Source organism: Mandrillus leucophaeus, unplaced genomic scaffold, assembly GCF_000951045.1.
Source record: "Mandrillus leucophaeus isolate KB7577 unplaced genomic scaffold, Mleu.le_1.0 Scaffold117, whole genome shotgun sequence".
NCBI classification, from domain to species: Eukaryota; Metazoa; Chordata; class Mammalia; order Primates; family Cercopithecidae; genus Mandrillus; species Mandrillus leucophaeus.
Genome location: NW_012099987.1, coordinates 1,506,249 through 1,532,874, shown reverse-complemented (window position 1 = coordinate 1,532,874; position 26,626 = coordinate 1,506,249). Strand labels below are relative to the sequence as shown.

Sequence of the window (26,626 nt, the reverse complement as noted above, 5' to 3'; positions counted from 1 at the left end):
AGAGTCTGGTTTTGTTGCTTGTGACCAGGCGATCATGACTGATGGACACTTAGGCAGGGGCACCACTTGCCTGAAGATGTCAACAATTCCTCTAAAGAGATAATGTGTCAGAAGGGAGAGTTATGTATCAGTGGATGCATAGCAAACAAAAGTGCCAAAAAGGACCTCACTGGCCCTCCCCATCCACAAACAGCCTTGCCAGAGAGTGCTGGGGCCATGAACTGGAGTTCTGTGGTCCAGGATGATTCTATGCCAGTCAAGGAAAATTAAAAGCATCATTTGTACAAGCTGTGCTGATTTAAGTAGTCTAATTGCTGTAAATTGTATCATCCCTGCTTTGCAGATTAAAAGACTCAGACTGGAAGAAGTTATTTCACTTGCCTAAGACCATGCAGCTTCCAGTAGGGCAGCTGTGGCTCCAAACATAGATCTCTCCAGACCATGTTGTCACCAGTAGGTTCAGTTTAGGCTCTCACTGTGGAGTCTGGAAACTGGAAGCCCACGAGGCAGAGGCGGCACTGGTCTTGTTGAGGATAGCGTCAGTGTCGGCCATGTTGCAGGTGGCTGATTACCACAGTCTAAGAACTGATTAGAACAGCAGCTGTCACCCCTGACTGCTCATTAGCGTCCCCTGGGGATGCCCCTGCCTCACTCTGATCAATTAAGTCAGAGTCTCTGAGGGCAGGTTCTAGGCATCAAGAGTTTTTATAACCAGCCCCCCTACTGCCTCCTAGGTGATTCAGGTATGCAACCAGGATGGAAAAACCACCGGATTAAAGGCAATCTGGTCTCCACTGTGCCACTAAACTGCTCTTGTCAAGGCCACCAGCAACCCTCATACTGGGAATCAGAAGGCTCTTCTGGCCTTTTCAGAGGCTACCTCTCAGCAGCAGTTGATATAATTAACCAACATCCATTCCCCTTCTTGAATCAAATTTCTTTCCTGTGACCCCCAAACTTCTCTGATTTTCCTGCCTCACTCAACTCTCCTTGCTGGCGACGCCCCATCTTCCAGGCTGCTAAATATCTGTGAACCCCTGGCGGGTATCCTGGTCCTCTGCCCTGTCTACCTGCTCATGCACACCTGTGGCTTTAAAACCATCCACAGACCGGCCACTTCCAAACGGATGCCTTCAGCCCCAGACCCCCTTTATCCAATTGCCTGCTTGGCACCTCCACTTGGACAGCCCCTAGGCTACTCAGGTGTAAGGGTAATCTGTTTCTCCAGTATTACCTGCCTAAGCCAATAGTGTCTCCATTTTTGTTAGTCAAGCCCCAAACCCAGGAATTGGCTTTATTCTTCTCTTTCCCTCACCTCTCCCTTCCCCTGCCCCATAGTTTTTTCATCATCAAATGCCAGTGGCTCCACCTCCGCAGTAAGTCACACACTCATTCACTACTCTCTTCCTACAGCAGCCACCTTCATCACTCACCTGAACTCCACTAGCCAGCCACCTGCTTCCACTCTCTTCCCCTGTAATCTTCGCTCCACAGAGAAGCCCAGCAATCTCGGTCACCAGCAATTACATCATGCATCTCTCCCACTGAAAAACCGTTGGGAAAGGCCCTAAGGGTGAAAATCTTGCCATGCCCTCCCATGCTGCATCAAAAGGGCTAAAACTCACTCCTTCGGGTTCTGCGAGTGCACCGAGCTTGCAGGGCTTAGCATTTGCTGTGGTTTCTGCCTGGGACTCTCCTCCCTCAACCCTTCACATGTCTGCCCTCTTCTCACCTTTCATGCACAGCTTCAGTGTCATCTCCCAGAGTCATCTAAAGCAATGGCCTCCTCTCTCACTTGAGTCGCTCTCTCCTTACATTCCTGTCTGCTCCTTTCACAGTGGTTTTCATTTCAATGGCCAAATCATTGGTTTAATTCTGTGGTTTTATTGGCAACTCATTCACCATTTTAAAGAGGCAAATCCCTAACAGGGAAATTGTAAGTTACAAAGCAGCCCAATGGCTTCCTCCAGGTCTAGAGAGCTTCCCACCCAAAATGCAAAAACAGAGAGGGGGTGAGGCCAAACTCACACCAGGCAGCTCATTGTCCAGTGAGTGCAGCACCTTGAGGCGGCTGGAGCCCCCAGCAGTGCTACTCCTGAAACAGAATGGGCCCCCACCCCTCCTCCAGACATCCTGAACGTCCATGCTGTTGTCCATGTAACACATTGACTCCATCATGAGCAGTAACATGGTTAATGTGGGCTTCTGTTAGCTGGGGATGGAGTGGCCAGCCTCAGCCTTGTGTAACCCATTGTTTCCAAAGAGCTGCAGGCTGTAGAAGGCCCCAAGCTCTCAGGCCAGCTGTGGCTTCTTTGCTGAGATGGAGGTATAGCCAAGAAAGCAGCCTGAAAAGTAAGAAGGACAAAAAGTCAAGGCAAAGAGGGTGGGTGAACCAGGCCATACACGGTGGCCATGGAGCAGCAGCCCATCTTTCCTGAGGGATGGACTGAGGGCTTGGCTACTCCCCTGACCATAAATGGCTTGACTAGGGTTCTCTTGGAGCCACCTCTCAGCCTGCCTCTGCAGCTTTGTCAGCTAACTGTTTCTACAAATGAAAGACACAAGCCAATAACGCCAGCGAGAAAGGAGCTTGCCAAAGGCAGTGTACGAAGAAGGTTCTTGGGAGACTATCAGAAATGGTGAGTGAGAACTGGCATCTCTTCTCAATCAAACCTTCATTGCTTACTATAAAGAACAATTCCCAGGCTTCTAAAGCTCACATCTCCTAATTCAATTAAATGTACAATGAAGCAAACGGACTTGATTTTAAATTATTTTCGTATATGCAAAATACTAATACTTTTTTAAACTTCTCACTGAATATTTGCTGATCTTGTCTGTCTTTTATTTTGATACTAAGGTTTGTTTTTAAACCCCCACCCCCACATAAAAGAGTGCAGAGTAGATGTTTCATTTATGTTCACTTTCTAGTTGAAGCAATGGATCTGATCAGCGATTTTACCTGTCTTACTTGTTTAATCTGGCTTTTTGTTCCATTGTCAGCAACATGGATGGTCATCATTGATCAGAAATTTTCCATCTTTCTTGTTTACCTGTGATACATGTTTGGTTGTGACTCAGTCAAATGAAGTTTGCTAAGTTAGAAGAGAACACAGAAGAGGGTTCTGTGATTTACTAAAGAATTGTGGAAACAACCTAGGTGTCCATCAGTGGATGAATGGATAAAGGGACTCTGGTTTATATGTATATATACAATTGAATATTAGCTTTAGAATAGGAGGAGCCCCTGCCATTTGCCATGTTTGTCCTATTTGGACCTGGAGGACATTGTGCTAAGTGAAATAAGCCAGACACAAAAAGAAAAATATTGCATAATCTCACTTTCTTGTGGAATCTTTTTTTTTTTTTTCCTCACAAAAAGGATTATTAAAAGGAGTAGAACTCAGTCTTTGGAGTTAGGAAGATCTGTGATCTAACTTGATCTCCACCACTTATAAGCTGGTGAGCAAAAACCTATCTTGGTCTCAGTTGCCACAGGTATAATGTAGGAATAACAGTGCTGCCTTCATGGGGAGGTTGTGAGTACGGGGTCTTATACCCAGCATACCTTCAATAGCAGTAAGTTTTTATCCTGTCTCTTCCTCCTTTCTCTCACAAACTGCAAACTTATAATGAAGGACGTTCAGTCACTGAAATCCCAAAATGCCTTCAGAATCATTGTGTAGATATTGCGTAGTGCTCAGACTAGCAGTAAGCAATAATTGCATTGTATCAAATTTTAGTACTTTGATTATTGCTAACTCATGCTTGCAATTCCATTCCACAAGAACTTTCCTATCCTTAGCTCTGTGCTGGCCAGGCCATAAAGAATATGCTACCACGTGATCCCTAAAACACAGAGAGCGTTTTACAGTTTCGGAGAAAGGAGCTGCCACAGACAATGTTACGGTATTCCCTTGGGTCTTACCTTGTGAAGTGAGCAAGGCAAGTTAATAGCATCCCATTTTGAGAATGGGAAAACTGAGCCTTGGAGAATAGATTTGTTGTGAGAAAATGGAGACCAGAGAGTTTGAGTGACTTATCCAAGACTACACAGCTCCTAAGTGGCTAAGTCTGGACTCGAATCTAGATCAGGTGGCTCCAAGCCCAGGGTTGCATCACCCTACTCAGCTGTGCCTCTGAAGGGCACTGCATCAGATTCTTCTCCACCCCAATTTGTGCGATGTTTTTCTCTCCATGAGAGCACTGTACTGTGTTTCTACAAAATATGAGTGTCTTTCTAAAATTGGCCAAAATCTCCGTCATCCAAGTGTTGATAAACAACGCATGCATGGCCCACTTGTTGCTGCACGCCCTCTTCTGCTGTCCTCCCAAAGGAAGCTTTGTCTTAGGGCTGCTGACATCAGTCCTCGGTGCCCACTGATGAGATAAGGCTCTGGGCAGCTGCATTCAGTGCAGCGACCATCCAGTGTCCTTGCAGCACCTGTTGGTTTGGTGCTAGTGTGAAGAGAGGTGGTTAGGTCCCTTGAGCAAGAGGCCCCTGACCTAAGAGGCCCAGACATCCCTGTGCTCCAACATCATCCCAGAAGCACAGGTGCACAGTGCTGTTGGCCTGGGTGCTCTGATTCATCCACAGAGACTATTGGAGTTGCTTGGAAGCCCTGCAGAATGGTGGAAAGAGGTTATCACCAGGACACTCAGGTTCTGGTGATGGCTAAGTAGTTGTTTGCACTTGGGAAACCTGTTCAAATTCTTGAGGCTTGGTTTATTTTCTGTAAAATGTGGGTGTCCTATTGCCAAGAGGCAGAGAAGTGAGCAGAGTCACCACTGAGGCGTGCTAGCTGAGCAGGGCCACCTTGATTGAAGGACATAATATTTGGGGCAAAAGCCAAGGGGACTTACACATTCTACGTGCTTAAAACACTGCTGGTTCACAAAAGATTTTCTTGTTCATTAACCCATCTGAATTCCAACCCATCAGTAAGTCAGCTGAAATAGGTGTTTTGTCAGTTTGCCTGTGTTGGGGTGAGCTCCTCTGTTACTGTCTTTCGGGTTGGGGTTGAGTCACACAGACCGGAGCCCATTGACTGGTTTTGAGACATAGGCTCTAACTATTCTCATTTGTCCATGAAGTGATTTTTGATGAGTCCCTGGGTTTCAGTTTCCTCTGCTGGAAAATGAGGATTTTGAGAGAGATGATCTTTCAGGTAATTCAGGTGTGAAACATGATTCTTTTGGATTCTTTAATGTTTCACAACATTCCTCTTGTTGGATAACATTTAATTTTAAAACTTAGTAAATGCATTGTTTCTAGAATGACAGAATCTGGTCTTGGGATGCTGGGAAGATGGGGAGCTGTGGTATAGGCCAAGCCCAGGGAAATCTCTGGGGGTCAGGGAGGCCAAGGCTGAAGGAAGGCCCAGCCAGGAGGCATTAATCCAGGATGACTGGAACCAAAGGGCTGAGAGTCCAGAAAGTGGGAACAAGACCACTTCCACCCAGGGAAAGAGGGGAAAATAGTTTCACCGGCTGAGTCACAACAGATCTACCCATCATTCCAATCTAGGTAGGGAAAGGACTTGGTAAGGAGCAGCCTGGAAAAGCTGGAGTAACAGGGACTGGGGACAGGGAGAAGAAAGGAGCCACCTGAGGCCCTGGGCAGGCTATTTGGTGCTCCATTGAGCCCACGATCTTTAAATTTAGACTCCATATTTGTTGGAGAGATGAGACCAGCTACTAAGTGAGGGGAGGAAAGAGAAGGGTTTGCTGCTCGCCTGTCCTCCTGGCCACTTCAGCTCCAGCAGCCTAGAACCCCTGCCTCAGATGCAGCAAAAACAGAAGCCTTGCTTTGCCCAGGTAAGGATCAGGTGTTCTTGTCAGACCGTGCCCTTTGGGGGTCTTACCTTCTACTCCAAGGAGAAAACACAAAGTACTTCTAAATTCACCAGTTTTCTCTCTCAAAGGAGTTCTAGGGGAATAAACATAATTTTAGCATTTTGCTGAATTTCTAGTAAGTGTTTGGGGCCCTTATGAATGGGACCCCTCAGGCAATAGCCTTGCAGGCTGCCTCTTCATCTGATCCTGGTTCAGGACCTGGTCGGGGGCGGTGGCAAGACTGACTTGATGCTGAGGGAGGAATTCATGACAGGCTTCTTTCCTCCCCTTCCTTCTTTTGGGGCCCAGATTGGGCATGATGATGGGGGCTGGCTGAGTCTATAGAATCAAGGACCTCTCGGAATCCACCAGGGTCAGTGAGTTTGAGGAAGTCAGGAGCTTGCTGACCATCCCTGGGAGCTTTAATATTTACTTCTATCTTGCAGAGTTTTTCACTGAACTTCACCCTGCCGGCGAACACAGTAAGTACAGCAGCCCCCATTCACCAGGCAACGCAGAGAAGACCAGTGCAGAATTTACAGTAGATCTCTAGAGCTCACATAAACCTCACACATAGTGATAAGTTACACAGACTTTCTTTTTTTTCTTTCTTTCTTTTTTTTTCTTTCTTTTTTTTTTTTTGGAGACAAGGTCTTGCTCTGTCACCCTGGCTGGAGTGCAGTGGCATGATCTTGACTCACTGCAACTTCCACCTTTTGGGTTCAAGCGATTCTCTTGCCTCAACCTCCAGAGTAGCTGGGATTACGGGCGCACACCACCATGCCTGGCTAATTTTTGCACTTTTTTAGTAGAGACGGGGTTTTGCCATGTTGGCCAGGCTGGTCTCGAACTCCTGACCTCAGGTGATCTGCCCACCTCCGCCTCCCAAAGTCCTGGAATGATAGGTGTGAGCCACTGTGCCCAGCCATTTACATAGACTTTCAAAACGCACTCAGGAATAGTTGAGAGGTGCTGAGATAATTTATTTCCATTATAAAATTTATAAATACACATTTTGAAAACGAAAATAGGAAAACAACAACAACAATAAAACATCTAAACTCTCATCAGCAGAAAACTGGTATAACCCCTTCCTGTCCTGTTTGGCGTTACATAAATTTTGACTTTTGTTGCTTTGTACTATTGTTTCCTTACTCTCTATATAATTTTATATCTAAATGTCCTCCACTAGTGATTATAACCATAACTGTTATATGGTTGATCACATAATCATGTGATCGTATTATGATCGCATAATATTTTTTCAAGTTAATTTTTTTTTAGTTGATTAACTATCATTAGGAATAACTTTGTGATACATGGCATTATAGAGAATCCTCATCTGCATTTAAGATAATTTCCTTATATGTATTCTAAAACGGGAATGATTGGGTCAACAAGAATGAACATTTTATGGCTCTTGATTATGGCATTTAGTTGCAAGTCAAAATTGAGGTTTTCAACTGTCAATGGTAGAGTTTCGGTCCACAGCTGATCCTCCATCTTCTGTTTGCACATTGCATGTAGATAACACTAACAGCCAAGGTTGTTATCTGATCAGCAGTGCTGCTATGGTTGAGCAAGGCATTTTTCTGGCCCAGTTTTTTAGTGGGCTTGGCTGTGCCACATTTTTCTGATAAGCTGTACGATTATTCAAAGAGAATAAACTGATTCTTACCCGTAAGAGGACTCCTAAGCCAGTGCTCATTTTACTGAAACATGGGGGCATAGTTCTAGAGAGTAGCATCAAGTTAGAACCTGGTGACTTATTGCTGGACCTGTGGTGCCCACTACTGTCTGCCCAGACCTCTGTGAACTGAATACACTGGCACCTGCTCTAGCCTTTGGTAGGGGACACTTCTGAACCTCCCCAACTTGCTCTGCTTCCCTGCTTCAGCTTCTGCCTGTTGGCTTCAGGCTAATTCCCTAATTCTTCCTCCTTTTCCTGTTAAAACCTTTCCCTTCCATCACTGCTGGAACTTTCCCCTGGCTGTCGGAACCCAGCAGGTCCATAGACACTCCAGATTCTGTGTTATCTTGGCCCATTACATCAAGAGAATGCAGAGAAGCAAGAAGCCATTTTTTGGGGAGTGGGGGTGAGTAGGATGGAAGAGGGCCCTTATGTGGCCAGTCATCACCCTTCGGAGTACTTTCGTGGTTAACAGCTCATTTCTCTGAGAACTGTCTCTTCACCCCTTTGATCCCGTGCAGAGCAACCAACCATCTTGCTTTGCCTGGTGTTGTCTGTTTTTAGCACCGAAAGTCCTGGGCAGCTCTCTGGACAATGGGGATGGTAGGTCATCCTGCCTGGAAGTCACGTTTCTCCTGCATAACCCTTCCACTTCAGTGCAGCTGGGTAGCCTGGGAATGCCAGCGCCCTGGGAAGTGGGACAGAGGTGGACACCTGGATCTCTGTGGGGAGTTTGGAACAGGGCTCCCTGCTGGCCATTCCCTGCTGAGGACTGAAATATCAAATTCAGTCAATTTGTCAGTTCAGTCTATACTGAACTGTCAAGTATGAAAAATGGGGCTCAGACACTGCATTAGGCCATGGAGGCCATGTAGCACAGTGGTTAAGAGCGTGGATCCCAGAGCCAGACTGCTTGTGGGGGGGGGGGGTGTCACCTAGCGCTGTGTGACCTTACACAAGTTGCTTCACTTCTCTGTGCCTCGCTCCTCTCGTCTGTAAAATGAGATCATCATAGTCCCATTAGTGTTCACTGGCAGTTGTATAGAATAAATAAGTTAACATGGGAAAAATTCTTGAACAGCCTGGCACATCCTAAGTGCTCCATGGCATTAGCTGGTACAATTAGCAGAAGTTTATGAGGGCAGAAAAATCCATCCGAAGAGAAAGAGAGAAGCAAACAGCAGAGAACAGTAGAGGCAGGAGGCCATGCTGCTCCGGAGTGAAGGAGAAAGGAGGGTGCCTTCAGTTCACACAAGTTCCCCGTTCCGAGCTCCAGTCCCTGGAGAAAGCAGCTTCCCACCTGCCCTTGGGCTCCATGGAACACTACTATATTCTTAGAGTTAACACCTTCCTTTTTTTTTTTTTTTTTTGTTGGTCAAAGCCACCCTAAATATATTTCTGTACTCTGAAGACAGGAAGCCTTACCTGAAACAGTGGCTGATTCTTCCTACTACCCTTAGAAACAGAACACCTTAGGGAAATGCAGGATTAAAGTAATGTGGGGGTGGGGGAGATTGTGATTAGGTCAAAGTACAACCATTTAAGTACCAAGTGTCAGTGCCTGGTCATCAAAACTTTCTTTTGATGGGAGCTCTCTGGGAAAGAGGTCTGGGCTTGGAAGTCAAACACCCAAGTTTAGTTTAGAGTTATGATTATCTGTGAAACCTTGGACAAGTCCCGTAACTTCTCTGAGATCTATTACATTTTATTTGTAAAATGGAGTTAATAATTGTCAAAAGTCCAAGCCCCAGGACTCCAATATACTCGATGAGATTGCTGAGAGTATTAAATAAATAACAGATCTGGACAGAGCTTTGCAAAGCATAAAGGGATAACAAGAGTTCATACTTCTGCTCCTCATTCGATCCTCCTAATAACCCTAGAGGCAGCTACTACTATCCCTATAGATATTGTATAGATGGAGACAGGCAGCCCCTTATCTTGTGAATGGAGAATTGGCTGTTCTATGGCAGGCAGTGTGAGCCCAGGACCTGTGCTCTTAATCCCACAGCATACCACTCAGTGTGGTTTACACAGTTTCTCATGCAGAACTTTGTTCCTTTAGATTTCTTAATCAAGGTAAACTCTTGCCTGAAATATCTTATAGATGAGTGAAATCCAATAACCTTGCTTAAGAGGTGAACCAGAAGCATGTAATGCATTTGTTTCATCTGGAATTATCCCCAGGAGCATGGATGTTGGACAACTTCTGCCATTTGCTTCGTCACATACTTACTTGAAAACAAGCAAGGCTTCCTTAAAGAGCCTTGCTTCCACCAGTATTTATATGTGTTTCCCTTCTAGCAATGGGGACAAGTAGGCCCAAAGTGTGCCAAGTGTGCTGACTGGGACACAAGGAAGCCCTTTTGAGTTGTAAAATGTGTCATGGCACATCCGCAAGGTGAATAATGAAGGCATTGCCTGAATTTCCTAATTCTTTTCTCCTGGTAGCCAAATTTTATTCCAGTTCTTACCTGGGAAGCAATCAAATTAGGTTCTGTTTGGTAGTTGTTAACAGAAAGTTTAGCAAAGGGATAAACTTTAGGCTTTATGGCCTAACCTTTGGCAGATTGTCTTATATAATGTGTATTCTATAGACTTTTTGTTCTTTTACAATGTATGTTCTTTTTCCATACAGACATCCTCTCCTGTTACAAGTGGGAAAGAAACGGTAACTATAACACTTAAATTTATAAAATGGGGATAATAATAATGCTCCATCCGTCTTGTGCATTTGTTTTGAGCTTTAAAGTTTGATAGGTGAACTGTCACTAAGCACAGAATCTGGCTCAACAATTATTCTTGACCAGCTCAGCTCAAAAGTGAGGGAGAACATGCGAAATCACAGATGGATTTCACAAAGTGTTGAGCAAAAGAAGCCAGACACAAGGAGTGTATATCTTATATTTGCATCTATCTTATGCTGAAAAACAGACAAAACTACTCTATGGCAATAGATTTCAGAATAGTGGTCACGCACAAGGAGGCTGGAAGGGATTTGAGGGGGATCCTGAGATGCTGCTAATGTTCTGTTTCTTGATCTGGGTGTTGGTCTTATGGGTGTATTCCTCATGTGAAAAGTCATCAACTTATATATTTATGATTCATATACTTTTATTATTCTTCAATAAAATCAATTTCCCCCAAAAGTGAAGGTGAATCCATTATTAAATGAGTTGCACTTTTATAGGGATTCTGCAGATGATCTTCAATATTTCCAGATAGTCTGCAAATCTGAAAACTTATGTGACTAAAAGCATGACTATTTCCACTCCAATCAAAGCAAAATAGGAATTTGAAAATTAATTGGTTAATGCATTTAGTGCAAATAAATTTTTTTTGAAAGGCTAAAGGTCACTTTTATTTATTTTTTTATTATACTTTAAGTTCTAGGGTAGATGTGGATAACCTGCAGGTTTGTTACATATGTATACATGTGCCATGTCGGTGTGCCGCACCCATTAACTCGTCATTTACATTAAGTGCAAATAAATTTTTTAAAATTCATATTAAAATAGTGTGGTATGGCTGGGCACGGTAGCTCACGCCTGTAATCCCAGCACTTTGGGAGGCCAAGGTGGGCAGATCACGAGGTCAGGAGTTAGAGACCAGTCTGGCCAATATAGTGAAACCTCATCTCTACTAAAAATACAAAAATTAGCTGGGTGTGGTGGCACGGTGCCTGTAGTCCCAGCTACTTGGGAGACTGAAGAAGTAGAATCATTTGAATCCAGGAGGTGGAGGTTGCAGTGAGCCGAGACTATGCCATTGCACTGCAGCCTGGGCGACAGAGCGAGACTCAATCTCAAAAAAAAAAAAAAAAAAGTGTGGTATATAATAAAAGCTTTTATTTTTAGCCAAACAGGTGAAAATGGCATCTAATTGTTGTTCTGATTTGTATCTCAGCTTTTCCTATGTTGAGGAGACATTTGTATTTCTGTTCTAAAGAACACCTGTTCGTATCGTTTGCCCATTTTTCTATTTGATCATTACCCTTTCCAATAGATTTAAACTGTTTAAATTAAGTCCTATGAAAGTAAGTCATTTCTCATGTGTGTTACAAACATTTTTGCACATTATTTCATTACCTTTTGATTTTGTAGATGATGTTTGTGATCCATGCAGATTTTTTGTTTTATTTTTATTCTATTGAATTTTTCCTTTATTCTTGAAGACTCTGGGCTTCCCCTGACCCTGTGCTTTTCATTCTGTGCCAGGACTGCGGGCCCTCTCTTGGATTAGCGGCGGCCATCCCCTCCCTGGTGGCCACAGCCCTGCTGGTGGCTTTACTATTTACTTTGATTCACCGAAGAAGAAGCAGCATTGAGGCCATGGAGGTGATTACCAGCTTCTTTGGGTCCAGATGTGTAGGCAGGCAGCATTTCAGTGAACTGGCTTTTGGACTAAGGGTGTCAGAATTCAGGGCCCATGTCTATTTCTTGAGGACAGGATGCTGGAAGTTTCTGGGCCATAATTTCCACTGCAGACATAACATTAGGCACTAAACAGAGCTGATTTGTCATCAACTCTTCAGGTCAGTTGAGGAATTCCTGGCAAGGATAGTATTTGGGGTAACAAAAAGTAGCAGTGGAGAGGGATGTCTGTTGCCATGGCAAACACATGTCTGTACAGTGGGTGTGCTTTCTAAAGTTGAGAAACAAAAGTGCACAAGCTTCACAAAGAGAGGATGGAGATAATGTTAGGAAAGATAGAAGACGAAGAGGGGCTGAGGTGTCCATGGTAGGAATGTATCCAGAAGTACGTGGCTCTATCTATCTTTGCCTTTTTCACACATCTGAACATGTATAATTCACAAGGGAATCTATATCCTCCCCATCCAATCCATGCCCCCAATGCCAGACTGTTCTAGGGACTGTGTTTAGAATTCAAAGGCCACCTAGACCCATATCCAACAAGGTTCCATGGTTGTGACAGAACTGCGTCACGTGGACTCTGGGTTCTAACTCCATTCTCTATTTGCATTCACAGTTGTTATCGTATGGGTAAGCATTAATTAAGAGATGGAAAATTGAGGTTCTAAACCAGACTCTGCCCCTTTATGATTTATATGATCCTGGACAACTTGGTTAGTTCAACTCCAAAACAGGAGTCATAGAAACTACCCTCCCTATTTTAAGAGGTAGGGAAAGTTCTAAGGATGAAATGAGATAATGGATGATGAACATCTTTACGTGTAAAGATGTGTTGACAAGCTGTAAATTTTAAACACATTAAGAAGTGTTGTGGTTGGTGGTGGTATTGTTTAAGTAATAGTTTCTCAACCTCTAGTGCACTTTAAAATTATTTAGGAAGCTCAAAATTTCCAATCACCAAAGCCAATTAAATCAGAATTTCTGGATGACAAAGCTGTGGCACTGATCTTGGACAAACAAAAACAACTTTTTAATTATAATTTCCAACTTATACTAAAATAGAGAGGAGAGTATAATGAAACCAATTATTAACTCATGGCCAATATTGTTTCATCTCTACTCTCACCCTGGATTATTTTTGGATAACTCACAATGATATTTCTTGGCTTGGGTATGGGTTTGGTTTGGTTTGAGGTGGGGATGTTATTAGATGCCTCTGTGTTTGTTTTGTTTGTTCTAATGCACACTCAGATTTAAAAACCACTGATTTTAATCATAGTTATGGTCAAATGCTATGCCCCTTCACTTCTTTTTCTTTCTTTCTTTTATTATTATTATTTTTTTCCAATTTAGGAAAGTGACAGACCATGTGAAATTTCAGAAATTGATGACAATCCCAAGATATCTGAGGTAAGAACTCTTGGTTATACTCTCTATATACCATTTACACAGTAAACAAGCTAAGTGTTTTAAAGCTTTTCACGCACAAAAGAAGCACAGTATGAGCACATGTGGAAAGGAGACGACCAAGAGGAAGTTCAAGCACAAAGGAGGTTCTCAGTGCATTTTTATTGGCTGAACAGAAATTCAAGCTTCCTTTAATATTAGAAAATCAATTTAATATAATTTATTTTACTGACAAACTAAAATAGAAAACTCACGTGACCATCTCAATAGGGGAAGAAAGTTCAAAAAAATGTAACAGTGATATGAACTCTCAGCAAACTAAAAATGGAATGGGAACTTCCTTGACTTGAAAGAAGATGTCTTTAAAAAAAAAATACAGCTAACATCATACCTAACAGTAAAATGTAGAAAGCATTCTCTTTAGATCAGAAATAAAACAAGGATGTTCACTAACACCACTTCTATTCAATATTATACTTTAGATCCTAGTCAATGAAGTAGGATTTTAAAAAATTAGACAGTATAAGCCTGGTGCAGTGGCTCATGCCTGTAATCCCAGCACTTTGGGAGACTGAAGCGGGGGGATCACCTGAGGTCAGGAGTTTGAGACCAGCCTGGCCAATATGGTGAAACCCCCATGTCTACTAAAAATACAAAAAAATTAGCTGGGTGTGGTGGCGGGCGACTGTAATCCCAGCTACTCAGGAGGCTGAGGGAAGAGAATCGCTTGAATCTAGGAGGTGGACGTTGCCGTGAGCTGAGATCGCACCATTGCACTCTAGCCTGGGTGAAAAGAGTGAGACTCCAAAAAAAAAAAAAAAAAATTAGAAAATATAACACTGAAAAGGAAGAAACAAAATTATGATTATTTGCAGATGATATGATTGTCGACATAGAAAAGCTAAATCTGGCTGCATGCAGTGGCTCACGCCTGTAATCTCAGCACTTTGGGAGGCCAAGGCGGGTGGATCACCGAGGTCAGGAGTTCTAGACCAGCCTGGCCAACATGGTGAAACCCCATCTCTACTAAAAATACAAAAATTAGCCAGGTGTGGTGGCAGGTGCCTGTAATCTTAGCTACTCGGAGGGGCTGAGGCAGGAGAATCGCTTGAACCTGGGAGGCGGAGGTTGCAGTGAGCCGAGATCGCGCCATTGTACTCCAGCCTGGGGGACAAGAGTGAGACTTCATCTTGAAAAAAAAAAAAGAAAGAAAGAAAAGAAAAGCTAAATCTACAGAAAAATTACTTGAATTAACAAGAAATTTTAACAAATTTACTGGATACAAAAATCAATATACAAAAGTAATTTACACTTTCAACATCAACAACAATTAGAAAAAGCGATTTTAAAAATTACCATTTTGTGATGGTAATTGGTAATAAAAATATGTAGAATGCTATGGAATAAATCTAACAAAAATATGTAATATCTTTATGGAAAATAATAAAACTTTGGTTAAAAAAACTATTAAATAATACCTAAATAATGGGGGTTATATACCATGCTCCTGGATAGAAAGTGTTAATAATATTACAATATCAAACAATGTTAATCTATGTAATAAATGTAATTTCAATACAAATCCCAATCAATTTTTTTCATGGAACTTAATGAGGTCCTTCTAAAATCTATATGAAATAAAGTAGAAAAAGAGTTAAAAAGACACAACAAACAGATAGGTGGAACAAACAGAAAATAAATAGCAAGATGGTAGATTTAAACCTAACCATATCAATGATCACATTAAATGTAAATAGTCTAGATACCCAAATTAACAGGAAGAGATATTCAGATTGGTTATAAAAACAAGGTCCAACCATATGATGCTTACAAAACTCACTTTAAATATAAATTCACAAATAGATTAAAAATTAAAAGACAAAAAAATGAGATACTTTGTTAACAATAAACAAAAGATAGTTGAGTGGCCTGAAAGCTCTCCCAAAGCAGTAAGATCAGACAATTGTGGGTCTCTCCTCATTTGTTTTCTGTCTCTCAAGGACCATTGTCCTTCCTTGCCTGTTGTCTAGTGTCTTGAAAACTATTGCTTCAAATGTTGTGTCTGATTTTGGTTATTTCAGGTGGGAGGGTAAATGTGGTTGCTGTTAGTCCATCTTGTACGGAGAAATTCTCTGCAGTCGTTTTTAAAAAAAACCTATTTGTTTCCTTAAGAATCCTAGGAGATCACCCACACGTGAGAAGAATACGATGGGAGCACAAGAGGCCCACATATATGTGAAGACTGTAGCAGGAAGCGAGGAACCTGTGCATGACCCTTACCGTCCTACTATAGAAATGGAAAGAAGGAGGGGATTGTGGTGGCTTGTGCCGAGACTGAGCCTGGAATGATGCAGCTCAGTCAAGGAGCAGACCTGGCACTGGAACAGGGTTGAAAACCCAGGGGTTTGTACTTGGAGAGGAGAGATGCCAAGCTGCTTCTTAATCAATCCAAATTTCATTTACAGATCTGGAACACTTTGGGGCTGATTTGTCTCTTTAGGGGACATCCCCAACATGGTTAATTCCAACTCTCAGACCTTGTGCTTTAGTTAGTACATGTGACTCACCAGATGGGGTCCTTAGATCCTGTTCCTGCTCCCAGTGGGAATTTGCTTTTCTTTGTCATTTTGGGAAAGGGGCTTGGTTTCTGAGTATCTTGCCTTCTCATCTTTTTTTTTCATATCCTTTTTCTCAAAAAAGCCATCAGCTCTGACTTTCATGGAAGTGTTGCCAAGGTCAGCCTGGTGCAAGTTGGGATATAAATGAAACTTATGCAGGATGTATGAGAGGAAGCAGTTAATTGTTTCTGAATATCTCAGGGTAGAAATCATGTGGAACCACACATTCCCTGACCACAGGGAAGCACATGGCTCAGTCAGGTCATACAGCAGTGGAAAGAATATGGATTCTTAAGTCACACCTACCACTGAGCAGCTGTACGACTTTGGAGAAGTTGTTTAACATTTCCAAGCCTCAGTTTTTGCTTTTTTAAAGGAGGGGAAATATTTGCCTCATGTCATAATTAAAAAGATTAAATAAGAAATAAAGGGAAGTGTCTGCTACTTAGTTGCCAGTCAAAATGTTAGTTCTCTCTCTCTGCCCCCTTCCTCCTACCTCTTCCCATACTGCTTGCCTGATAAAATAGCTAGTCACCAGCATTTGTTCCCCATAGTCACAGGGTCACACAAGGGAACATTTAGGGCAAACTTTCAGCAAGGCCTGTGGTCCAAATTGTTATCTAAAGATGATTCTAGGTGTTGCTGGTAGTATGTGAATCTTCCAATCTAGGTGTGATCTTGTCCTCATATGAATCAGGAAAAGCCAGGTTCTTACAAGTTCCAAATTCCAAATACAGAGACTGGTGGTGTTACATTTAACCTTAAAGATGTTAATGTTGATGGAAATGCATGTTTCATATTAAAACAACACTTTGTCTTTACAATGAAACATTTTGCTTAATTTTTAAAGTAAGACATCATGATACCTCTGGTGGCAGCTCCTCAAATAACTTTAACTTTTGTGCTTTAGGGATAGTTGTTAAACTTACAGTTTCTTTTATGTTGTTTTTTAAAGGCTTCAGATTAAACAAGAGCCCTTAAGCCCATGCATAGCATTGCCGCTTCAGCTTGCTGAGGACTCTCTCCAAGGAGGCCAAATGGAAAAGGAGAGGCCACTTCAAGTGGTGTTGGCTCATGGAGCCTATTGGGCAAACTATAACCAGGTTGCCTTATTCTGTGTGGATTACTCCAGGATAGGCCACCCTCCAGCGTTCTCTTATCCCAGTAACTCCTCTTCCCATTTTCCAATCCCTCCCCAGCCTTTTTTTTTTTTTTTTCCCTTCTGTACTCTTCTTTTGCCTTCAATACAAATTTCATTTCCTCTGTGACTTTGGGCAGACTTCCTTCTAGCATGTGTCAGCTACCCCACCACCCAGCTGGGCTAGGAGACACATCATTCATTGCTCCTACTTGTGTCTGTAATCAGAGAGTATTTAAGGAGGGCAGTTCTGTGATGGACTCTGTGTGTGTGTGTGTGTTGAAAGTAAAGATGGCTGGGGGAAGGCAAGAGTTTCTTCAAGGTATTATTAGAAATGAGGGCTCTATCTATTCTGTGGGAATGGAGAAAAGACCCAAGTCCTTGGATATCATGGGGAAAAGCTGTGTGGCAGAAAGAAAAATCAAGAGGACCCAAGTGGGTGGAGACAGGACCACAGGAATGGGCCAAGGAGCAACATCCTGCCATTCAGCCAGCTTGGGACAGGCTTTCACTTTCACTCCCATGAGTAGGCTTCCAGGCAGCCTGGTTCCTCCTAGTGGGAAGGCCTGGGTCCAGGGCATCTTAAGTTCATCCACTAGCTCCGTGAGCCACACAGATATACCAGGAAATATTCCTTTCTCACACAAGGCTTCTGATTGCTCAGAAGCGTGCCCCTCTTCCCTGAATAACCAAGAACATGTTCTATAAACCCAGTCTCTGCCACATGTCAACACCTGCTCTTCAAAGCCCCTTCTGAAACTCAGTTTTGTGCCAAGTCTTCTGGATCTCATTACCTTAAACAAGCAGATTTAGCCATTTCTAAAGAGACGTGCCCCGTCATCCTGGTGCTTGTACTTCTCTTGCATGTCATGAAGGACCTTGGATTTACTGAGAACTCAGCCGTGGCCTTGGCTTTGATACTTACATGTGTCAGCCCTTGGGCCGATTGTTGATCATCCAGAGCCTCAGTTCTGTACTTGTGAAGTGGAGACAGCAGTTCTCATCTCCCTAGCCCATGGAGTGGTTGTGAAGCTGGATTGAAATATGCATGTGACTAAGCCATGTAGCTAAAAGTGAGGGATGACTTGTATTTTGGATCACTTATTTTAATTCTACTTATAATCCATGGCTTAGAATCTTTATTTAAACATTGTTTCTATTAAACTAGAAAGGTTCAGCATTTCTGTCATTTACTTCTGCTGTGATACCCAAGAACTTATGTTGGAATGAAGTGAAAAGTAAAATGGTCATTCTTATGAACCTACAAAATGTTTGTGGCTTTTCTTTGTCTATATTAGAGAACACTGGCCCTGTCCTTGGAACCAAGATTATCCCAGGGATGTTCGCGATATTGTCACTTTCTCTGCCAGGCTAGAAGACGTTCAGTCTTTCATGGAGGGCAGCCCTGTGTGGTAAGCAAAATGATGAGACCCAAAGTCAGAAGCTCTGCTTCCCTAACCCAGGGCTGCTGGTAAGTTGAGAGTCACCTTAGGCAGGTTGCACGATGTGTGTGGGTCTCATTTCCTCCTGTATCATCTGGTGTTTGAATTGGTCTGTCTCTAAAGTGACATCCATCCAGTCCAAACATTCTGCTTTGATTTTCCCCAAACCCTGCAAAGCACTCCTTCTGCCTGCCTGTTCCTCACTCCCATCAGCACAGCCTTCTATACCCTCTATGATTCTTCTCAGTTCCTGACTGCTGGTGGAGAGAGATAGTTACTTATTTATTTTGCCAAGAAATAACAATGATTAGTTTTGCTTAAGGCATTTCTCCCTGCAACATTGCGATGTTAATTGAAGACAAAAAAGTGATAACTAATTTTTGAAAGATTGCGAAGTCATATAATCTTTGCACTCCCACCATCTTGATGAGAATTATTGCTTAATGCATGAATTGATTTAACAAATGTGCACTGGCTTCCTTCCAATGTCAAACAACCTGCCAGGTCCTAAGACAATGTTGGGGGCATAACGAAAATGCTAAACGTTTGTGGAAATGTTTCTCCACCCAATTGAATATGAATCTCCATCCAAGGAAATAATATCAGGAAAGCTTTTATACAGGTGCTTTGCCTCTAAGCTCGAAGACATAAAACTAGCTCTCTCAGGCTCAAATGAGATAAGAATCTATACTCTCTTTCTTTTTCCTTTACCTGCAGTTAGAGGAGAAGGAGAAATGGGCATAACACTTCAATCCTCTGAGAATTCCAAATGACTGAAAAGTCTGGTTATGTCAGGCATACATTAAAGTGCTATACCTCCAAGTAAAACTCAGAAAAAAACCTTCTCTCCTCCATCCTCTGGAGAGGCTACCTGAACTCCAACAAGTTAAGGGGTGAAAAATACTAAAACTGGACAGGTGAGACTGGGGAACATTTTGGAAGTTGGCTGAGTCTGTCCAATAGGCTGTAGAACTTATTTCTAAAATGGATGGGGGCCTCTGGAGGACAGCCTGAGTGTACCCTGGGGCTTAAAATCTGATTTGTAATGACAGAGACTCAATGTATCATAGACTTTCATTTCCAGGCTAAAATGATTTGAAAGATTTGATTGTGAGCGAGAACAAACCATGTTGATAAAATTCTACCATAAATGTGATTGATTTTTTCATGAAGAGTCAAACAGTGATTACTGTTGACTCACCTGGCCAGGGATTACCCACTTATGAAAGCCAAGGTAAGGATATGGGTCTTTGTTTTGAGAGCTGGGGAAAGCCTAGCCTTGTGTCCCAGCCCTTCTAGTTTCTCTGCCCCAACCACTTAGGCCTCCTCTCTGTCCTTCAGATGCCATGGTCTGTCCACAAACATAGGCTTTCTCTCTGCAACTCAGACACGTGGGAACCTCTGGCTGCAAGAGCTTTGTCTCTGCTCATTTTATGCCATGGCACTCCTGCCATGTGGGCCTTTTCTCTGACACCATGGTCCTTGCACCACATGGCCTTTGCACACGCCGTTAGTGAGACAGAGCTGGAAGTTCATGGAGGCCAAGGTGAATAGAATTTGCAGCGTAGAGTACTGGAGACAGAGGTGCACAGAAACAGAGGAGACCCTTTGATTATTCTATTGATCAGCATATGCATGTGAGAAAACTACCCAAGGCTGGAGAAAGAACCACACAAAGGGATTAGAGGGAACAATACTCTAAGCTCTAATGGACCAGGCCTCTCAGTGGGAGGCCAGAAACAGTGCCTGTTCCCAAACAGCCAGAGTAGAAAACATCATAATTCACCAGGCATCAGGTAGAACAATGAGAAAAGTATTGCTTCAGTAGTGGGGAAGAATATTAACCCTGGATTAGACTATGTTAGTGCTGCCTAACAAAGCTCAAAAGCAAGATGAGGACACATTAAACTGTTTCCAAGTAAATTAACCACATCCTGGAACAAAGTTTAAGAATATTAACAGGAATACAAAAATATCCAGGAAAAAATTCACAATGTTCACAATGTCTAGAATCCAATGTAAAATTACCAAGCTTGCAAAGAGGGAGGAACACGTGACCCATAATGAGGAGAATACTCAGTTAATAGAAACTGACTCAATATTGACACAAATGATATCATTAGTAGACAAGGACATTGAAACAGTTACCCTATATTCCATGTATTTAATAAGCCAGAGGAAAAATTGAATATGTTAAATAGAAGCATGGAAGATAGTTTTTAAATCCTAACTCATAAATCTAAAGATGAAAACTATAATGTGTGAGATAAAATTCTGGAGAGGATTAATGAAACTAGACATTGCAGAAGTAAAGATGAAAACTATAATGTGTGAGATAAAATACTGGAGAGGATTAATGAAACTAGACATTGCAGAAGAAAAGATGAGTAAACATGAAGATACAGCAATAAAAACTACCCCAAATAAAATACAGATTTTAAAGACTGGGAAAAAAGTGAACAAATAGAGCATCGGTGATCCATGGCTTCTTACATATAGTTGCAATGTTTTTAACAGACAATCGACTTCCTACCTTATCTGCTATATCATACTGTGCTTGCCTCCAAGAGTTCTTCTGTCAGCCATCAGAGGGCGCTCTGCTCCCAAAGTAGGAGGCACTGGCGAAGGCTGAGTTCTGGTAACTAGGCACCACAATAACTGAAAAAAATTCTGGCCTACAGGAAAAAAAAAAAAAAAAAGAAAAACAAAGACATGCGCATTTGTGGAATCTCCAACAGGCCTTTTCAAATAAGGAAAGTAGCATTTAGAATCTGTGAGGTTCTCTGATGGGGGAACTCCTCCGGCATGGACCTCCTGGGGTTATTGTGTGGTGGGAACCTCCAGAAAACAGGGCTGGGGAGTTGCTCAGTGAAGGCGACAAGGCCACCTGCACATTTCCCAAATGTCAGCCACCCGCGTCCCTCTCTCTTCATTCTTGCCACACCCCCATTCCACTGGTAATATTTCCTAAGTGATTTCCCTGACCTCGAGTCGCTTTTCTTATTTAAATAAGCCTACTCCAAAAAGGAAGCTTTATATCACTACCATCAATAGGGAACCATTTTCATAACACCTCTCGAATACAAACACCTTTCTAGAACATAAGCTTTATGCTTATAATCATACAGGCAGAGATTTTTGACAGTTTTGTTATCTTTTCTATGCCCTGTGCCTAGAAAAATGACTGACATAGTAAGCACTCAATAAATATTTATCGATTATATCAGTATGAAAATATTAATCTACTTACTACCTAGAATAATCTTGAATATCATAACTGAGAAACACTGGACAGCAGAAAAGACTAGAATACTTTGTGGATTTTGGGATTTGAGGTCAGTGGGGGTGGCTGCTGTTCACCCTCTTGTTGTCCCCAGTTATTTTTAGCCATCAACTCAAGATGTGACACACACACACACAACCTGAGGCCCTTTCAGTGTGTTAGTTTCAGCCTGGACTGTCTTTAGGTTCCAGAATGGACAAAAGTTTTCACCCGCCACTTCACACCCATTAAGATAGCTATTACAAAACAGACAATGCAGAAGATAACAAGTGTTGAGGATGTGGAGAAATTGGAACGCTTGAGCACTGTTGGTTAAGAATGTAATAGGGTGCAGTTGTTATAGAAAACAGTACAGTGGTTCCACAAAGAGTTAAACGTGGTATAGAATAACCATTGAGTCCAGCAATTTTATTACTAGGTCCCTACCAAAAGGATTGAAAGCAGGGACTCAAACAGATACTTGTATGCCAAAGTTCATAGCAGCATTAGTCACAATAGCCAAAAGGTATTGTATCTCCCAACATTCTCTTCCCAGAGGGACTGGAAGGAAGGGAGAAGGGTCGTCATAGGCCTCCCAGCTCTTTAGCAGGCTGAAGACACGGAAGCAGCTGGAACAGATGGCCTGTTAATTCCCTTCAAGGCAAAGGGTCCATGCCTCCTGGAGGAGGGAGGAGGAAAGAACAGGTCTGGAGCCCGGGAATTCCAAAATTTCCCTCAGCCAGGGCTCCCTCCCTTCCCTTGGGTACCCTCAGATGAAGAAGCCAAGAGAGATTGACTTCCTGAGAGGGACTAAGCCATAAGGTGTAGACAGAAGCTCCAAGATGGAAAAAAGAGGGAGATATTTCTTTGGTGGTTGAGGACATTGTCTTTCCTTCAGCATGATGGCAGGGAGAATACATCCTTTACATGGTGTTGTGCTGGGATGCTTAGGGATCCAGCTGTACACAGGCACTGAGCCGAGCTGAGCCAGTCCAGAGGCAGCACCCCTCCTCCACAAGCTCCAGAAGGGACCCAAATCCCCTCTGGAATCTCTGCATCTTCTAAGTAAGCCTGTTTGTCCCCTTAAGAGAAACTGTAAGCTCTTTATTCTTCCGCTTGGTTACACTTGTGTTTTAAAATAGTTTATAATATTTGAGTGAAGAAAAACAGATTCCATCATCTTGTTTCCTTCTGTTTTTATTAGAGATAGACAGTATTTCAGCTACACCGTGAACAAAGTGGGCTTTGATGAGCTTCCCTGAATCAGCCACCAATGACAACATCGTTTCTCTTGAAAATGCATTATGAATTCTACGCAACAGTCATAAACATGGCCTATTAGAACCTTACCCATTACCAGTGGCGCCTTCCCGTGTTTCCAAAGCTATATATTTCTAGTAGCGATCTGCATTTCAATAAGACCTAAATAACCCTGAACTTTCCTATGGCATCTTTTACTAATATGAAGCATAATTTATTTAACTTGAAAACAAAAGGGAAAAAAGGTTGACAACATTTTCCTAGGCATTTCTTTCCCATGGTTCAATATAATCCAATCCCAGATGCGCAAAAATTTCTTCTTCACTTTCTGCTTTGAGGAATATCCTCTGAAAACATAACAAGAAATATGTGCATTCAGATATTTTTCATAAGCACCATGGTGTGGACACAGTGAAAGTGTTACTTATAAAACTGCCTTGTCAGAATGAATTATAGCCCAAACAGGAGCCCTGCTTCTGAGTATAAAAAGTCATTTTAAATGACTTTCCAAAATATGGTACTAAATGAATTAAGGTAAAATCATAACAGCTTTAACATATTCAGCAAAAGCCATTTGTATATTTTTTCCTATGGGCTGTAGTTCTGAACCACAGCTGTTTATTAGAACAACCTGATGGAGTTTAAAAGATAAACATTGAAGCTTGAGCCATACCCCAGTCCAACGAAATCAGAAGCTCAGGAGAGGTCTTGTAATAAATCTATTTGAACGCACTGGGTAATTCTAACATGCAGTCATAATTATGTACTGCTGGTAATTATAGGATACTTGTATGTGTTGGGTTTTCCTCTAGCTTTCCATGCTTGCCTCTAACCCCAGCAGGATCCCACCCTGTTATCTCTCTAAGATCAAGCAGCTCTTCTCCTCCGTCCCTTCTTGTACATAGCACAGTGCTAGGCACATAGAAGGTACTTGCTTACATTGAACTATTTAGAATGTATTAATTGGTAAGTGTTCCTTCATTGTACTATGTGAATCTGCCTTCACCCACATGCTTAGCATCCGAGGCTTTCCTGCCAGCATCCACAGCCCCCTCTTCTCTGAGCAGCACCTGGATTTTTCTATGGGAAACCGCTCCTCTTGACTCTCAGTCCAGGAGGGTTAGGTGGAGCTGCTCCCAATTCCAAGAAGAAGCACATGACCCAAGTCTGGCCAATCGGAGCCACAGTAATGGGTTCAGGGATCGGCGCATGACCCAGTCCTGGCCAATGAGCATCAGGTAGGATTCTTGGGGGAACTATTAGGAAACAGGCTCTTCTCTGTTGAAGAAACTGGAAGAGTGGGACTTATGGGAAAACCTGCCTGCGAATAAAGGCAATACGGAGGGAAGCCTGCCTGAGCACCCATATTCAGCTGCCCCTGAACCCTTAGATATTGCGGAATATAACCCAAGTTCCCTTTTTCGTTTATGTCACTTTAGATTTGATTTCTGACATTTGTAACTGAGACAACTCTGAGTACACCTCATTTAGACTACAAGCTCCTAGAGGGAAAGGACATTACTTTTTTTTTTTTTTTTTCTGACACAGAGTCTCACTCTGTTGCCCAGGCTGGAGTGCAGTGGTGTGATCTCGGCTCACTGCAGCCTCTGCCTCCCGTGTTCAAATGATTCTCCTGCCTCAGCATCCCAAGTAGCTGGGATTACTGGTGCGAGCCGCCACACTTGATTATTTTTTGTATTTTTAGTAGAGATGAGGTTTCACCATGTTGGCTGATCTTGAACTCCTGACCTCAAGTGATCCACCCTCCTCGGCCTCCCAAAGTGCTGGGATTACAGACGTGAGCCACTGTGCCTGGCCAGTACCATTACTTCTAGTTATTTTGAGTTTTCTTTCCCCTGGAGCCTATTTTGGTGTCCTTGATCACTGTAAGAAGAGTAGCCCTTAGTACTGTGTATTTAACAGTTGGATATTTAACTCTTCATAACTTCTCCAGTCATCTATCGTTTTGCTGAGAGCTGAATTGGATCATGACCACAGTAAGACTAACACGCCAAATGAGTGACATGGCTGGGGAGTGAGACTGGCTGGCTGCTCATTTATGTCTCAGGGCAGTTCCGTTGCTCTCTTTCTTGCAGCAGACTGTTGTTAATGGCCTACCTGGCCACTCAGAATGCCACTGCCCCCTGCATTTGAGGGGTACACAAGTAGTATTTGTGATTTCTGGGGATCCCTGGTTTACTTTGGAGTTACTCATTGCCAACACCGAGGATATACCAAACCCGTTAATATGCACTGCTGGACTGGTTCTGGAAGCCCAATTAGCTCATCATCTTTCAGTCAAAAGCTCTCGAAGTGCATTCTGGGCCAGGTGGAAACTGTGAGTCTGTGGAAATCTTTCCTGCTGCCCTCAACTCTGATCAACTGGAAATAGAACACGCATAACAAAGGAAACCATACTTGGATACTAAACTCAGTTCCTGAAAAGAGCTCGGGGGCCAGCCTTGGGGATGAGGATCAAAGTAGCCCATTTTAGGAAGAGAACTGTACCTTGGTCTTGTCATATAAAGCATGGTTATCCAGAATCATCTTCCGTTCATGTGTGGCATAGCGCCGGAGGTCTCTCTCAAACTGCTGGACAGGAGATAGTTAAAATAAATTATTAACACGTCTAGAATGTCTTCAGTATTAGGTGGCTACATCCCTCTAGTGAAATATCTAACTCCACTAAACATTCTCAAAGTGATTTTCCTTCCCCAGGGCCAAGTTCTCTGGTGACAGAGGTCTGTGCTCCCATGAGCACACTAGAATGTAAGCTCTGTGAGAGCAGGAACCTGGTTTGTTCTGTCCATAACCATATTTCCTCAAATAGTGCCTCACATGTAGAAGATGTATAGCAAATGTTTTATTGAATGAATAAATGAATAGCGTGAGCATTGTACCAGAATAATGCCTGGTCCAGAGTGAATGCTGGATAAATTCTAGTTTGGTGGATTTTAAATGATTTGGAATATTGTTATTGTAAAAGAGGATGGAAGAGTCAGGGAACCCATTCCAGCTTGGATTTTGTCCCTTCCTGGCTGTACATCTCCTGACAAGTCATCCAGACTCCCTGAATCTTGGTTGAGTGAATGAAAGGATGGAGGAAGGACATGATTAAGGCTCCCTCTGGCTTTAACATCCTTTCACACGGAGATGCCATGAAACTGATGTTCTAAGTCACCTGCTCTTGGATGACATCTCCCACATCAGGAATGGGCTCTGAGACTGAAGAGAGCAACACATGAAGCCTAAGACAGAGGACAGGAACACCTTGGCAAAAAGAGGGCAACAAATTGCCATGGAGACTAGTTTTCCTGAGAGAAACACAATCTAGAAATTTTGTCCTCTTCACGTGGGATTAGGGAGCAAGCCTGGGATACTGGTGCCCTCTAGTGGTAAGGAACAATTTGCTATTTTAGGAAAGCTAACCTGGGATGGGTGAGGAGATGGACTTTGCAATCAGAAGTCCTTTATTCACCCAGCTAACAAGCAAAAGAGCTTAGTGCTCTGCCAGTGCCTTGCAGAAAGAACAGCAACAATTTCTGAGAACTCTGAGGAAAGAGACTAGAATGTGCTGAAAACATGTCCATATTAAAAATAA

At 42.7% G+C, this 26,626-nt stretch overlaps 2 protein-coding genes across 12 annotated transcripts in view; one reads left to right on the top strand and one right to left on the bottom strand.

Annotated features, from left to right (window-relative positions):
- The first annotated feature begins 2,166 nt into the window (after positions 1-2,166).
- On the top strand, positions 2,167-17,435 carry OPALIN (oligodendrocytic myelin paranodal and inner loop protein). 10 transcript variants are annotated; one of them, XM_012000191.1, is made up of 7 exons: positions 2,519-2,639; positions 6,282-6,317; positions 8,047-8,128; positions 10,164-10,196; positions 11,743-11,862; positions 13,252-13,308; positions 15,478-17,435. In XM_012000191.1, the coding sequence occupies exons 3-7, from the start codon at positions 8,120-8,122 to the stop codon at positions 15,652-15,654; spliced, it is 396 nt and encodes a 131-aa protein (XP_011855581.1). In that variant the 5' UTR covers positions 2,519-2,639; positions 6,282-6,317; positions 8,047-8,119; the 3' UTR covers positions 15,655-17,435. The 10 variants fall into 10 exon arrangements, with proteins under 10 accessions (XP_011855614.1, XP_011855571.1, XP_011855597.1 ...); XM_012000166.1 differs by having other exon boundaries at positions 2,534-2,639; positions 8,090-8,128; XM_012000199.1 differs by lacking the exon at positions 2,519-2,639 and adding an exon at positions 4,413-4,555 and having other exon boundaries at positions 8,090-8,128.
- Positions 17,436-22,946: 5,511 nt separating this feature from the next.
- Positions 22,947-26,626, bottom strand: part of DNTT (DNA nucleotidylexotransferase) — a 35,449-nt gene continuing 31,769 nt past the window's right edge. Inside the window, exons 10-11 of one of the 2 annotated variants that reach the window (XM_012000138.1) lie at positions 25,534-25,617; positions 22,947-23,372 (exon numbers count right to left, since the gene is read on the bottom strand). In XM_012000138.1, coding sequence (XP_011855528.1) covers positions 23,286-23,372; positions 25,534-25,617 — 171 coding nt within the window. In that variant the 3' untranslated portion in view covers positions 22,947-23,285. The remainder of the gene's footprint in view (positions 23,373-25,533; positions 25,618-26,626) is intronic. The other variant, XM_012000147.1, reaches the window with a different exon arrangement.